The sequence below is a fragment of the Bombina bombina genome, chromosome 4 (assembly GCF_027579735.1).
Source record: "Bombina bombina isolate aBomBom1 chromosome 4, aBomBom1.pri, whole genome shotgun sequence".
Classification (NCBI taxonomy): domain Eukaryota; kingdom Metazoa; phylum Chordata; class Amphibia; order Anura; family Bombinatoridae; genus Bombina; species Bombina bombina.
The window spans coordinates 565,027,898-565,042,368 of NC_069502.1; the positions used below are offsets into that span (position 1 = coordinate 565,027,898).

Consider the following 14,471-nt stretch of genomic DNA (forward strand, 5'->3'; position numbering starts at 1 on the left):
TTACAAACTGAAAGCAATTTTGTTAAACTGGGAACATAAAATGAAGAGTGTATAAAAAAGTATTAGGATCGAAATAAAAGTACAGCTTATTTATTAAATAATAAACTAAATTTGCTTTTTAAAACTTTTTTTTTTAACTTATTTTGTCACTATTTAAAAAGCTATTTAAACTTTAAAAACAAAAACATCTACATGTTATTCACAGACTAATCTTTTCTTTGAATGCATCATTCTATCTAGCATTTATTTAAATGTCCCTTTAACACTACAAATTTATTGTTTTTAAATGTCTTTATCGTTTCATTTTGTGGTTTTTAAATGGGTAGGAATGTGTCAAATTTACCAAATGTACCTTTCAAAAATTAGCAGTACACTAGGAGTCAATTTAAAATGAGTTTCCTGGAAAGATGTGAAAGGAATGTTTGCTGAACTCTAAATACTATATTGACTGCAAGATTGTGCTGTAAAGACGAGAGTAACCAGCAGGGAGACCCACTAAAAGACAGCTAAAGAGGCACCAAACATGTGAAGACTGCAGCAGTAATGATGCTGTACTGGGAGGAACCAAACCTTATTTAATCTGTGCAAAAAGAAACACTACAAGAGCAGAGTTTACAGCTCAGGCTTCCGGGAGGTGGTTCTACTTCTTCCAGTAGTAAGAGGACATATACCCAATAGTAATAAACTACTTCTATGACCGTTTGAAAAACATAGGTATAGCACTGCTCATTTGAAGCCTTCCTTGTTATAAAGGCATACATCTTTAGGTTTTATCAATATTTTATTGCTCACCTGCCTTCTGAGTATAAAAAAAAATGGGGCCTTTCACATGAAAAGAATGGCCAGCTCTGTTTTGTACAGTCAGCTACCAGCTGCACAAAAAAGTAGAAAAAAAACTAAATAGGAGTAAATAAGAACTTTGCTTAAAGTGAAGGTCCATTTTGATGAATTAGTGCCCGGTTTTTAATAAACCTATTAAAAACAAGGGCACTTTAATTCATTAAAATTGACATTTCACTGTTTTGTTCAAAAACTTACCTTTTAATCCTGAATGCGGCACCAGCGATTCCCCCGGCCGTCGCAAGCCTCTGCAGACGTCAGAAATGACGAATCAGGCTTCCTCCAAACACATCTCCCCCCCCGGGGGAATCTTGGCCTGATGCAACACTGTGATTGGAGGAAGTCAGATTCGTCATTTTGGACCCGCGAAGACGGCTTGCGACAGGCTGAGGAAGTGCTGGAGCGGCTGCCAGGATTAAAAGGTAAGTTTTTGAACAAAACAGTGAAATGTCAATTTTAATGAATTAAAGTGCCCTTGTTTTTAATAGGTTTATTAAAAACCGGGCACTAATTCATCAAAACGGACCTTCACTTTAAGCAATGTTCTTATTTACTCCTATTTAGTTTTTTTCTACTTTGTGTGCAGCTGGTAGCTGACTGTACAAAACAGAGCTGGCCATTCTTTTCATGTGAAAGGCCCCATTTTTTTTTTATACTCAGAAGGCAGGTGAGCAATAAAATATTGATAAAACCTAAAGATGTATGTATGTAAGTTTGTGAAGAAAACAGTGAAATGTCAATTTTGAGTAATTAAAAACCGGGCACTTATTCATCAAAAAGGACCTTCACTTTAAAATTGCCTACTCTATTTGAAAGAAACAATTTGGGGTTTTGTATCCCTTTAATGACTCTTATAAAGGAAAAGAGAGAAAAAACATAATTTATGTAAGAACTTACCTGACAAATTAATTTCTTTCATATTGGCAAGAGTCCATGAGCTAGTGACGTATGGGATATACAATCCTACCAGGAAGGGCACAGTTTCCCAAACCTCAAAATGCCTATATATACACCCCTCACCCACAATTCAGTTTAACGAATAGCCAAGTAATGGGGTGATAGCAAAAAGGAGTAAAACAAAGGAATTTGGAAATAATTGTGCTTTATACAAAAAATCATAACCACCATAAAAAAGGGTGGGTCTCATGGACTCTTGCCAATATGAAAGAAATTAATTTATCAGGTAAGTTCTTACATAAATTAGGTTTGCTTTCATGTAATTGGCAAGAGTCCATGAGCTAGTGACGTATGGGATAGCAATACCCAAGATGTGGAACTCCACAGAAGAGTCACTAGAGAGGGAGGGATAAAATAATAACAGCCATTTTAGGCTGAAAAAAATTAATCCACAACCCAAATTATAAGTTTATTTCCATAATGAAAAGAAAAAACTTAAACATAAGCAGAGGAATCAAACTGAAACCGCTGCCTGAAAAAATTTTCTACCAAAAACTGCTTCCGAAGAAGCAAATACATCAAAACGGTAGAATTTAGTAAAATGTATGCAAAGAAGACCAAGTTGCTGCTTTGCAAATCTGATCAACTGAAGCTTCATTCTTAAAAGCCCACGAAGTGAAGACTGATCTAGTAGAATGAGCTGTAATTCTCTGAGGCGGGGCCTGACCCGAATCCAAATAAAAGAGTCACTTGCCGTGTGAGCACCAAACAAACAAATGTCAAAGTTATAGGGTATAAATATTCTCGATTGTAATCACAGTTCAATATTAAATGCGTGAACAAGAGTATCCCTACTCACTCACCCAGCTGTCCGTTAGCTCCCGGTGTTGCTGCCAAAGTAATCCAGCGTCTGAGTCGGCCCATCCACAGGGGGTACTCTCTAGTGGAAGCAATCACTTAGCCGGTCAAACCGGAACCCTTTACGTGTCTCCCATCCAGTACCTTTCCCCTCCTGGGTCCTCTCCTCGTTCCGCTGTTCGTCGTCTGACAGCTGACCACACCTCTCCTATCGGCTCTTCTTTCCTCCGCGGGTGGGTGATGGTGAGTGTGTTCACAAGGTATAGGCTGTGCTGTATAGTCCTCCGTGCCTGCTCGATCTCCTGGCAATCAATAACTGTGTGTAATAAGGGGCACCGGAGACTGGATGCACTTAAAAAACAGCTTTATTTGGACAGATAGAATTCTGAACAAAGCGTAAACTGGGTGACAATATGTGCCATAGGATTACACTCCATGAACTATTGCTGACGCGTTTCAGCCCTTGTGGCCGTAGTCGTAGCTACAGTTCATAATCACCAATACCTTAATATTCACCTGTGCTTGGTCGTGATTGGATAAAAACATTACCCTGGGCGTAATCCTATAATTGGCAACAAGACAACTGTATTTGCTTAGCAGGTATAAAATTCACTTATGAATTTGGTCATACACAAATCAATTTTCTGGATGTAACATTGATGGGGATACAAGACAAAGTACAGACGAAAGTGTATAGGAAACCCATCTCCGGAAATACGCTATTACATGCAAAGAGTAGTCACCCCAAAAGGGTTTTCTTTTCAGTAATGAAGGGTCAATTTGTACGACTTAAAAGAAATTGTTCTACTCAGACAGAGTATGATAAACAGGCTCAGGATTTGGAGGAACGACTGTGCAGGAGGCGTTACAATAGGAAAGAAGTAGCAAGAATTAAAAACCTGGTTTCATTAACAGAGAGAAAGGAATTTCTCACTGTTACCAGAGATAACCACAAAAATAAAGCATTTGAAGGTGTTACCTTTGTTACCCGCTATAGTTCACAATATCATGAAGTTTGCAATATTATACGTAAACACTTTCATATGTTGAAAGCGGATGATGATTTAATGAACATAGTAACAAAAGGTTGTAGATACGCCTTTAAAAAGGGTTTGACAATAGGCAACATAGTTGCTCCAACACAGTTACCTTTAAAACAAGTTTCTAGCTCATCATGGCTCAGATTTAATGGAGTATATAGATGCAGTTACACATCATGCATAGCTTGTGGTTATCTACAACATAACAATGAGGGTTTCTCAAGCACAGTAACGGGGGAAAGCTTTAGGTATTATTCATGCTTAAACTGCATGAATGTACATACGTTGTCTATCTTTTGACATGTAAACTATGTGGGGTGCAGTACACTGGTCTTACCACCAGGGAGGCTTGTGACAGGATCAGGGAACACATTGCAAACATAAAAGCAGGCAAAATCACGACTCGTTTAGTACAACATTTTAAAAATCTTCACAATAAGAGTGTAGCGTCTTTAGAATGGACTATCATAGAACAAGTAAAGAGCAAGAAGAGAGGAGGCGATAGGGATAGCCTTTTAGCGAAGAGGGAGGTTTTCTGGATACATCGATTAAAAACTAGAATTCCCACAGGGTTAAATTCTGAATATGACATAATTAATTTTTGGGAATAGTAAAGGTGTCCAGAGAATCCCCCTCGTCACTTCTTTTGTAGCTTTTGGTATATACTCTTTACAGTCCCCAAGGATCTGGTGTAATATTTTTATATATATATATGCATATATTTATTCATAGGGAGTGAGCATATAGAAAGGAGTCTAAATAAAGTTTCTTGTTTAGATGAGAAGCCATCAGATCTATTTCTGGAAGACCCCACATCTGAACAATCTGAGAAAACACATCTGGATGGAGCAACCACTCCCCCAGTTGTAAAGTCTGATGGCTGAGATAATACGCTTCCCAATTGTCTATACCTGGGATATGAACCACAGAAATTAGACAGGAGCTGGATACCGAGATACTTCTTTCATAGCTTGGGGACTGTGAGTCCCACCCTGATGATTGACATATGCCACAGTTGTGATATTGTCTGTCTGAAAACAAATGAACGGTTCTCTCTTCAACAGAGGCCAAACCTGAAGAGCCCTGAAAACAGCACGGAGTGCTAAAATATTGATTGGTAACCTCGCCTCTTGAGGTTTCCAAACCCCTTGTGCTGTCAGAGATCCCCAGACAGCTCCCCAACCTGAAAGACTTGCATCTGTTGTGATCACAGTCTAGGTTGGACGAACAAAAGAGGCCCCTTGAACTATACGATGGTGATCTAACCACCAGGTCAGAGAGAGTCGAACATTGGGATTTAAGGATATTAATTGTGATATCTTTGTATAATCCCTGCACCATTGATTCAACATACAAAGCTGAAGAGGTCTCATAAGAAAACGAGCAAAGGGGATCGCGTCCGATGCTGCAGTCATGAGACCTAAAACTTCCATGCACATAGCTACTGAAGGGAATGATCGAGACTGAAGGTTTCGACAGGCTGAAACCAATTTTATTTGTCTCTTGTCTGTTAGAGACAGAGTCATGGACACTGAATCTATCTGGAAACATAAGAAAGGTGACCCTTGTCTGAGGAATCAAGGAACTTTTTGGTAAAGTGATCCTCCAACCATGTCTTTGAAGAAATAACACTAGCTGATTCGTGTGAGATTCTGCAGAATGTAAAGTCTGAGCTAGTACCAAGATATCGTCCAAATAAGGAAACACCACAATACCCTGTTCTCTGATTACAGAGAGTAGGGCACCGAGAACCTTTGAAAAAATTCTTGGAGCTGTCGCTAGGCCAAATGGAAGAGCAACGAATTGGTAATGCTTGTCTAGAAAAGAGAATCTCAGAAACTGATAATGATCTGGATGAATCAGAATATGAAGATATGCATCCTGTAAGTCTATTGTGGACATAAAAAGCTCTTGCTGAACAAAAGGCAAAATAGTCCTTATAGTCACCATTTTGAAAGTTGGCACTGAAAAGGAACTGGTATAATTACCCCTGAAAACTCCAGGTCTGAAACACACATCAGAAAAGCCTGAGCCTTCACTGGATTTGCTGGGATGCGTGAAAGAAAAAAAAAATCTTCTCACAGGAGGTCTTACTCTGAATCCTATTCGGTACCCTTGAGAAATAATACTCTGAATCCATTGATTTTGGACAGAATCTGCCCAAATGTTTTGGAAGAATCTTAATCTGCCCCCCACCAGCTGAGCTGGAATGAGGGCCGCACCTTCATGCAGACTTGGGGGCTGGCTTTGGTTTCTTAAAAGGTCTGGATTTACTCCAACTTGAAGAAGGTTTCCAATTGCAACCAGATTCTTTGGGGGGGGGAGGATTAGGTTTCTGTTCCTTATTTTGTCGAAAGGAACGAAAGTGGTTAGAAGCTTTAGATTTACCCTTAGGTCTTTTATCCTGAGGCAAAAAAACTCCCTTCCCCCCAGTGACAGTTGAAATAATTGCATCCAACTGAGAACCAAATAACGTATTACCTTGGAAAGAAACAAATAGTAATCTAGACTTAGATACCATGTCAGCATTCCAATATTTGAGCCAAAAAGCCCTTCTAGCTAAAATAGCTAAAGACATAGATTTAACATCAATTTTGATATCAAAAATGGCATCACAGATAAAATGATTAGCATGTTGAAGCAAGTGAACAATGCTAGAGAAATCAGGATCCATTTCCTGTTGTGCTAGACTTTCCAACCAAAAAGTTGATGCAGCTGCAACATCAGCCATAGAAATGGCAGGCCTGAGAAGATAGCCAGAATATAAATAAGCTTTCCTTAGATAAAATTCAAGTTTCCTATCTAAAGGGTCTTTAAAAGAAGTACTATCTTCCATAAGAATAGTAGTACGTTTAGCAAGAGTAGAAATAGCCCCATCAACTTTGGGGATCTTTTCCCAAAACTCTAATCTAACTGCTGGCAAAGGATACAATTTTTTTAAACCTTGAAGAAGGAATAAAAGAAGTACCAGGCCTATTCCATTCCTTAGAAATCATATCAGAAATAGCATCAGGAACTGGAAAAACCTCTGGAGTAACCACAGGAGGTTTATAAACATAATTTAAATGTTTACTAGTTTTAATATCAGGAGGACTAGTTTCCTCAATATCCAATGTAATCAACACCTCTCTTAACAAGGAACGAATATACTCCATTTTAAATAAATAAGTAGATTTGTCAGTGTCAATATCTGAGGAAGGATCTTCTGAATCAGATAGATCCTCATCAGAGGAGGATAATTCAGTATGTTGTCGGTCATTTGAAATGTCATCATCTTTATGAGAAGTTTTAAAAGATTTTTTACGTTTATTAGAAGGCGGGATGGCAGACAAAGCCTTCTGTATCGCATCAGCAATAAAATCTTTTATATTCACAGGTATATCATGTACATTAGATGTTGAAGGAACAACAGGCATTGTACTAGTACTGATGGATAAATTCTCAGCATGTAAAAGCTTATCATGACAACTATTACATACCACAGCTGAAGATATAATCTCCACAAATTTACAACAAATGCACTTAGCTTTGGTAGAACTAATATCAGGCAGCAGGGTTCCAACAGTGATTTCTGAGACAGGATCAGATTGAGACATCTTGCAAATGTAAGAGAAAAAACAAACATATAAAGCAAAATTATCAATTTCCTTATATGTGTCAGGGTTTTTTCCCTGTTTGCCATGTGCTGCTGGCAGCCATTTTACTTACCTCTCTTGCTGACTTTGTGCATTGTGGGGGATGCTGCTCATTTCCTGCACTTCCTTTTATGGCCAGACTGGTGTGCATCATCCGTGTGAGACAGGATGCAGTCTCAGAATTGTGATGTCATCACTTATTATTTAAAGGGCATCTGTTCAGTATGCTTTGTGTTGTCTCAGACCTGTTTGTGAGAGTTCCTGTGTATTACCTGGCTGCCTGACGTCCTTCCTGGTTCCTGATCCCTGGCTTGTTCCTGACTCTGCTGTTTTCCTTGTTCCTGATTCCGGCTCGTCTGACTTTTCGCTTTGGCTCCTGACTCGGCTCGTCTGACTACCAGCTCTGGTTTTGACTCCTGGCTTGTTATTTGACTTGTGGACTTTTTAATATTTTTTGCTATTAATAAAGGTGCGATTATTTTTGCATTTCTCGTCTCAGTCTGATTCCTGGCACCCTGACAATATGGCAGTTTTAGGAATGGGGAAAAAAATGCAAACAGCATAGCCCTCTGACATAGAAAAAAAAAAGGCAAGAGGCATATAGAAATGGGGCTTTTAAATAATGAAATTATTTTGCGCCAAGTAAGATGCACAACGCAACTGAAATTTTTTTGGCGCTAACAACATCCGGAAATGACACACTCGCGTCATTGAAGACGCAACCTTGTGCAAAGAACTTGGCGTCAATTAAGACGCCGTAAATGACGAATTTGCGTCATCGGACATACCTTTGTGCCCAAAAAATTCTCGCGCCAAGAATGACGCAATAAACTTTAGCATTTTGCGCCCTCGCGAGCCTAATTTTGCCCGCGAAATTTAATGAAAAAAAAAAACAGTCAACTTGAAAAAAAGACTAAACCCTAGGTAAGAAAAACATTTCCGAAATATGTTTTTTTCCCTAATATGAAACAGATTAGCAAAGATTAGCCTGAGAATAATATGTACTTGTATTTATAAAAATTATTTTAGTTGTTTAAATATTGAAAAAATAAGTTAATGTCCATAAAGCAGTGGGTGCCGCCATATTGTAACTTAGGTTAGCTTTCCTGCTGAGGCCAATTATAAATGTTTAGAAATGGCTTACTAGAATGTACAACCACTTCACATAGAAAATATTGTATTTTCTAAATAAATTTTCATATATATACACAAAATTGAAAAAAGCACTCACTGGTCTTCAGATAACAAATCCAAATAAAATTTATTAGTGACGTTTCGGGACAAATAGCGTCCCTTCCTCTGACCATTTTATTTGGATTTGTTATCTGAAGACCAGTGAGTGCTTTTTTCAATTTTGCTGATGAATTTTCCTACAGAGCACCCTGGCAGTTGATGGTAGCTGGTGAGAGTGCATATACCCCTTCTTGTATTTTGGAGATATATATATATATATATATATATACACACACATACACACACACATATACACACACACATATATACACTCCATTGATTTCTATGGGGAGAATACTTCTGGTTTCACATGTACGCAAGATTATTACTTTCGACCCAATGCACGCAAAAGGATTACTTCTAGCAAAATGTATGCTTGAGTGAAAGAGCTAAATAGCGCGCCACTTGTAATCTGGCCCTTGATCATTAGATTTGTAAAAAAAAAAAAAAAAAAAAAAAAACAGAGCAGAGAACATAAGATAAACACACTAAGGAGAATTTGTAAGGGGAGTGTCCATAGACTAGAATGCATATTTTGCTAACTAAAGTGTTTCAAATAATTTGAAAACTTTTATCAACATTTTGCAGTGTAGTGGATAGTTGCAAATATATATGCTATGTATACATAACTTACTAATGTCTCTTTCAATCTGAGTTGCATAAAGATGCCTTGTGAGAACTAGTTAACTATTTAAAATTGTCTGCACATTAAAGGGGCAAGAAACCAAAATAAATTTATTTCATGAATTAGACAGAGTATACAATTTAAAACAACGTTTCATTTTACTTTTATTGTCAATTTTGCTTTATTTTCTTGGTATCCTTCATTGAAGGAGCAGCAATGCACTACTGGGAGCCAGTTGAACACATCTGTAAGCCAATGATAAGAGGTATATACGTATAACTACCAATGAGCAGCTAGCTCCCAGCTCCTGAGCCTACCTAGGTATGCTTTTCAACAAAAGATACCAAAGAACGAAGTAAATTAGATAATACAATCCAATTGGAAAGTTGTTTAAAATGATATGCTCTATCTGAATCATGAAAGAAATGTTTTGGGTTTCATGTCCCTTTAATGCCATATCTACTATCTAACTTTTTTTATACAATTGACTGGTTCCTCTGAAGGGTATTTTATCATTGCACATAAATAGATATTCTGGTCAGAAGAGAAACGTCAATAACTAATACAGCCACTTGAGGGCACTGTTGTATCAAACATTCTATTAATTTCCAGTAATTCCCTAACCAAATGATTGTTACTATTAAAGCTGGGCATTAAATACTTATGGGTGAAGCGATGTAGCCTAAGCTAATTTTTGGGCATTTTACACACAAGATAGATAGATGCACACCAGAACTTTCTCACTTTTGGACTTATGGTCTGTGTCTATCTGCATGGCTGTATCTTGGCTCCACATGGAAAAGAATTGTTAGAGGAATTGAAACAAATCTTATAGTGAGACTTCACATATATGGAAAAGTCTAGAGGAAGATTGGTGACCAATTAGAAGTCAGTTGAAACACAGTTGCAGCAGTAATTAAGAGGTATATAATGAGCCATAGTACCACTAATCAGAGCTGCAGTAGTTGTCCTCCTAAAATGACGCCACTGACAGTGCACAATCTCTGAAAAAGACGTGCAAGTTCTTCATACTTGGCTCATGGGTTATCAATGGAAATTGTAGTTTATGTGAGCCAGTGCAAAGGACATTGCATAAAGTAAACCTTTATGAACCGCGCCTAAGAAAAGAAAAAAAAACTTGCTTGCTCCTCAGTAAAAAACTGCAAAATTAAACTTTGCTGAAGAAAATAAAAAAAACACTTGATGTATATTGGGAACACATTCATTGGTCAGATGAGTCCAAGGTAAATTTGTTGGGCTCAGATGGGGCCCAGCATGTTTGGAGTAAACCTGACCAGGACTACCACAATCCCAACAGTGAAGCACAGAGGTGGGAGTGTGATATGTCTGGGATATGTTGGGGAGGTGACATTTATAGAGGGAACTATGAATGCCTGTGGATATACCAAAATACTGGCTGACAAGACGACTCCCAGTCTCCAGAAGAGAAATATTCCAGCATTATAACTATCCAAAGAACAATGCCAAAATCACTAAAGAGTTTCTAAAGAAGAATAAGCTGAAAATTATCACCTGGTCAAGTATGTCACTTGACTTAAATCCAATAGAACACCACCCTTGGGGTATTTTAAAAAGAAACGTAGAGTAACACAAGTATTACAAAAATAAAATATATGACTCTCAGTATACACTCAAAAGACTATATTATATATATATATATATATATATATATATATATATATATATATATATATATATATATATATATATATATATATATAAACACATACACACAGTACTGTGCAAAAGTTTTAGGCAACCATTAGATTTGTTGTTTTAGCAATGGTATATATATTATAATAAAATGGGACAGAATAGTCAAAATTAGACTTTCATCATTCAGATAAATGTAATTTTCAGAATCTTTCTAATTTAGTTCCATGATCTACTTTGCTTTGTTTACAAGCATACCTAGGTAGACTCTATGAGCACTACTTGGAACTAGCTGGCGATTGATGGCTGCACATATCTACCTTGTCATAAGCTCACCAGATGTGCTCAGCTAGCATAGCTGCTCCTTAAACAAAGGATACCAAAAGAATTAACCACATTTCATAAAATAAATAAATTAAAAAGTTGTTTAAAATTGTATGCTCTATAGGAATAATGAAAGAAAAAATGTGAGTTTAATGTCACTTTCATATGTAATGGTTTATCTTGGAATACTGTGATACAATTTGGTTTCTAAATTATTATTATCACTATTCCTTCATTATTTTTTAATCATGAAATGACTTTTAGTAACACACCTTATGAACTAATGCCATATCAATGCCTATAAGTGTGCACTAGTTTCATTTTTGTATCAATGTATTGAATTATTAAAGCCATTAAGAAGTCACAGGCATGTAGGAATCACAGGTGTTCCGTTAATTTAAAAAAAATGGCAATGATATCCAATCAGGGTGGATAAAAATCAATGATAAAAAAAAAAAACTAAATAGGATTTTTTTTAAATAAAATGCTTTTTGAGGCGAAATCTATCTAAAAGATAGTTTCTATTTCAGATACATTATAATCTAAAGGTTATCATGAAGTATACTGGAGTTTAATTATATAGCAAGATGCTTTATACGCATGGCTTTAATATTTATCAAATATGAATGATTAACCTCTTAAACTCTATATAGTTCACCTCCCAATAATTGCATTCATTTCAATGATCTACCTATGTGTATCTAGTGATATATATAAGCAAACCAGTAAAAGCCTGAAATAAAACTTAAATTGATTTAAATCAGTCTTAAAAGACCACTAAAAGCAGTAGAATTGCATAATCAGCAAATGCATAATAAAAAGACAATAACACCTACTCTATATTTCAAATAAGCAGTAGATTTTTGTTTCGACACATTTATTTTTTCTCCCATTTTCCGGCCCCCCTGTATCATGTGACAGACATCACCCTATCACAGACTAGTATACGTATACCCTGTGAGCTTGTGCACATGCTCAGTAGAATTTTGTTCCCCAGAAAGTATGAATATAAAAAGACTGTGCAAAATTTGATAATGCAGGTACATTAGAAAGTGTCTTAGAACTGCATGCTCTATCTGAATCATAAAAGTTTGTTTTGACTTGAGTGTCCCTATAAATCAAATCTACACGGAATCCAAATTTAAAAAAACCTGAAAGTCTAGAGTCGGGCAGTGGAATAGTATGGAAACACTCTGCATTAAAAATAAAAAATAAATTTTTATTTAAAGGAACATTAAACCCAAACATTTTCTTTAATGATTAAGATAGAGAACACAATTTTAAACAACATTCCAATTTACTTCTATTATCTAATTTGCTTCTTTCTTTAGATATCCTTTGTTGAAGAAATAGCAATGCACATAGGTCAGCCAATCACACAAGGCATCTATGTGCAGACACCAATCAGCAGCTACTATCTAGATATGCTTTTCATGAAAGAATATCAAGAGAATTAAGCAAATTAGATAATAGAAGTAAACTAGAAAGTTGTTTAAAATTGTATTCTCTTTCTGAATCATGAAATAAATGTTTTGGGTTTAATGTCCCTTTAACTCAACTTAAGTATGTTAAGTAGTAAAGTATGTTTTTTTATATTTAACTCAACTTAATTACTTCTCTTCAAAAAAATCTCACAAACGCCTTTGTAGTGATGTGAGAGCATCCTACAATCTAGGAAAACACATCTGCAAGGTGTGAAATAATATCTGAAACCAATTGTTTTTCATTTATCCAAAAAAGCGAACAGATAAAAATCTGCACAAATATTTTCTCAAAACATAAATTAATTTTTTTACCAGCAATCAAAATGGAAAAACAGAATAGTGAAAGCTTTTCTATGGACATACATACCAATAAGTTCGCCAGAATTCCTGTCCATAAAATGCTCGCAGAGGCGAATAAATGACTCCGTGTTCTCTGGTGTTGGGCATTCTCCATGTCTACAAGAAAGAAATTAGCATTTAAAAAATGTTACACACACTTCTGTAATGTATGTACACATTACATATTCAATACACTTAAAGGGACACTGAACCCAATTTTTTTTTTCTTTGGTGATTCAGATAGAGCATGAAATTTTAAGCAACTTTCTAATTTACTCCTATTATTACATTTTCTTCATTCTCTTGGTATCTTTATTTGAAATGCAAGAATGTAAGTTTAGATGCCGGCCCATTTTTGGTGAACAACCTGGGTTGTTCTTACTGATTAGTGGATACGTTCATCCACCAATAAAAACGTGCTGTCCAGAGTCTGAACCAAAAAAGTCTAGATGCCTTCTTTTTCAAATAAAGATAGCAAGAGAACGAAGAAAAATTGATAATAGGAGTAAATTAGAAAATGTCACGCTCTATCTGAATCACAAAAGAAAAAATGTGGGTTCAGTGTCCCTTTAAAGGGACGTGGAAGCCCCAATTACAATTTTTCCAGTTTACATCTTTTCTCCTATGCTGAAACTTAATTCTTATAATCAGGAGTGTGCACGTGTCACTATATGTATAACAGTGTTGCAAACACTGCTGCCTTATACTGCATATTCCCAAGCATATTTAGATATTCTCTTATCGAAATATACTAAGAGAAAGATGTATGTTTGATAATATAAGGGTAAAAAATTGTTTGTTTGTTTTTAATTGAAAGCTTCATCTGAATCACAAAAGTTTAAATTGTGACTTTCAAGTCTCTTTAAATAGACTCTGATAAATTGCTTGGGATCTATTTGACACATACAGTACCCACACTAGAGCATAGCTGCAACATAATCCTAAATGTTTTACATTACATTGTAGCTTCTAATGTTGGGTTGGTCTACGTGCAGGAAGGTGAAAACACTGTGCTAATGGTGACATGGAGTGATGTACAAGTGAAGACGGAGTATTATTATTCTATTATACTGGATTTCACCAAGTTACATATTAACAGACTTATATTACAATTGTTACCTTAAAAAGCAAAAAGGGATGTGTCTGTGTGAAGTATTTTCTTTCATTTTGTGTTTATTGAGAAAGATTAAAACAACACATTTAGCTTGTGGGTTTCTACTATTAAAACCTAAACAAGATATAACCTGGTCCCCTTGGCTTAAAAAATATATTTCAAATTATTTAATGAAGCTTGAAGCAGTGGGAAGAAAAAACTGAACACAACTGACCATGTTTTATTTAGAGTTCTCATCAACAACGATTTTATTTTATTAGGTTTATGATGAAAATTCAGACAAAAAAAAAAAAAAAACTTAAAAAATATATGAGATTATATATATATATATATATATATATATATATATATATATATATATATATATACACACACACATACACATATATATCAGTCTTAGGTGTATTA

General features: G+C 35.8%; 1 protein-coding gene across 1 annotated transcript in view; it reads right to left on the reverse strand.

The window, feature by feature from the left end:
• RNGTT (RNA guanylyltransferase and 5'-phosphatase) overlaps positions 1 to 14,471 on the reverse strand; it is a 1,295,116-nt gene that overhangs the window by 1,268,231 nt on the left and 12,414 nt on the right. Inside the window, exon 4 of the mRNA XM_053710532.1 lies at positions 12,978 to 13,066. Coding sequence (XP_053566507.1) covers positions 12,978 to 13,066 — 89 coding nt within the window. The remainder of the gene's footprint in view (positions 1 to 12,977; positions 13,067 to 14,471) is intronic.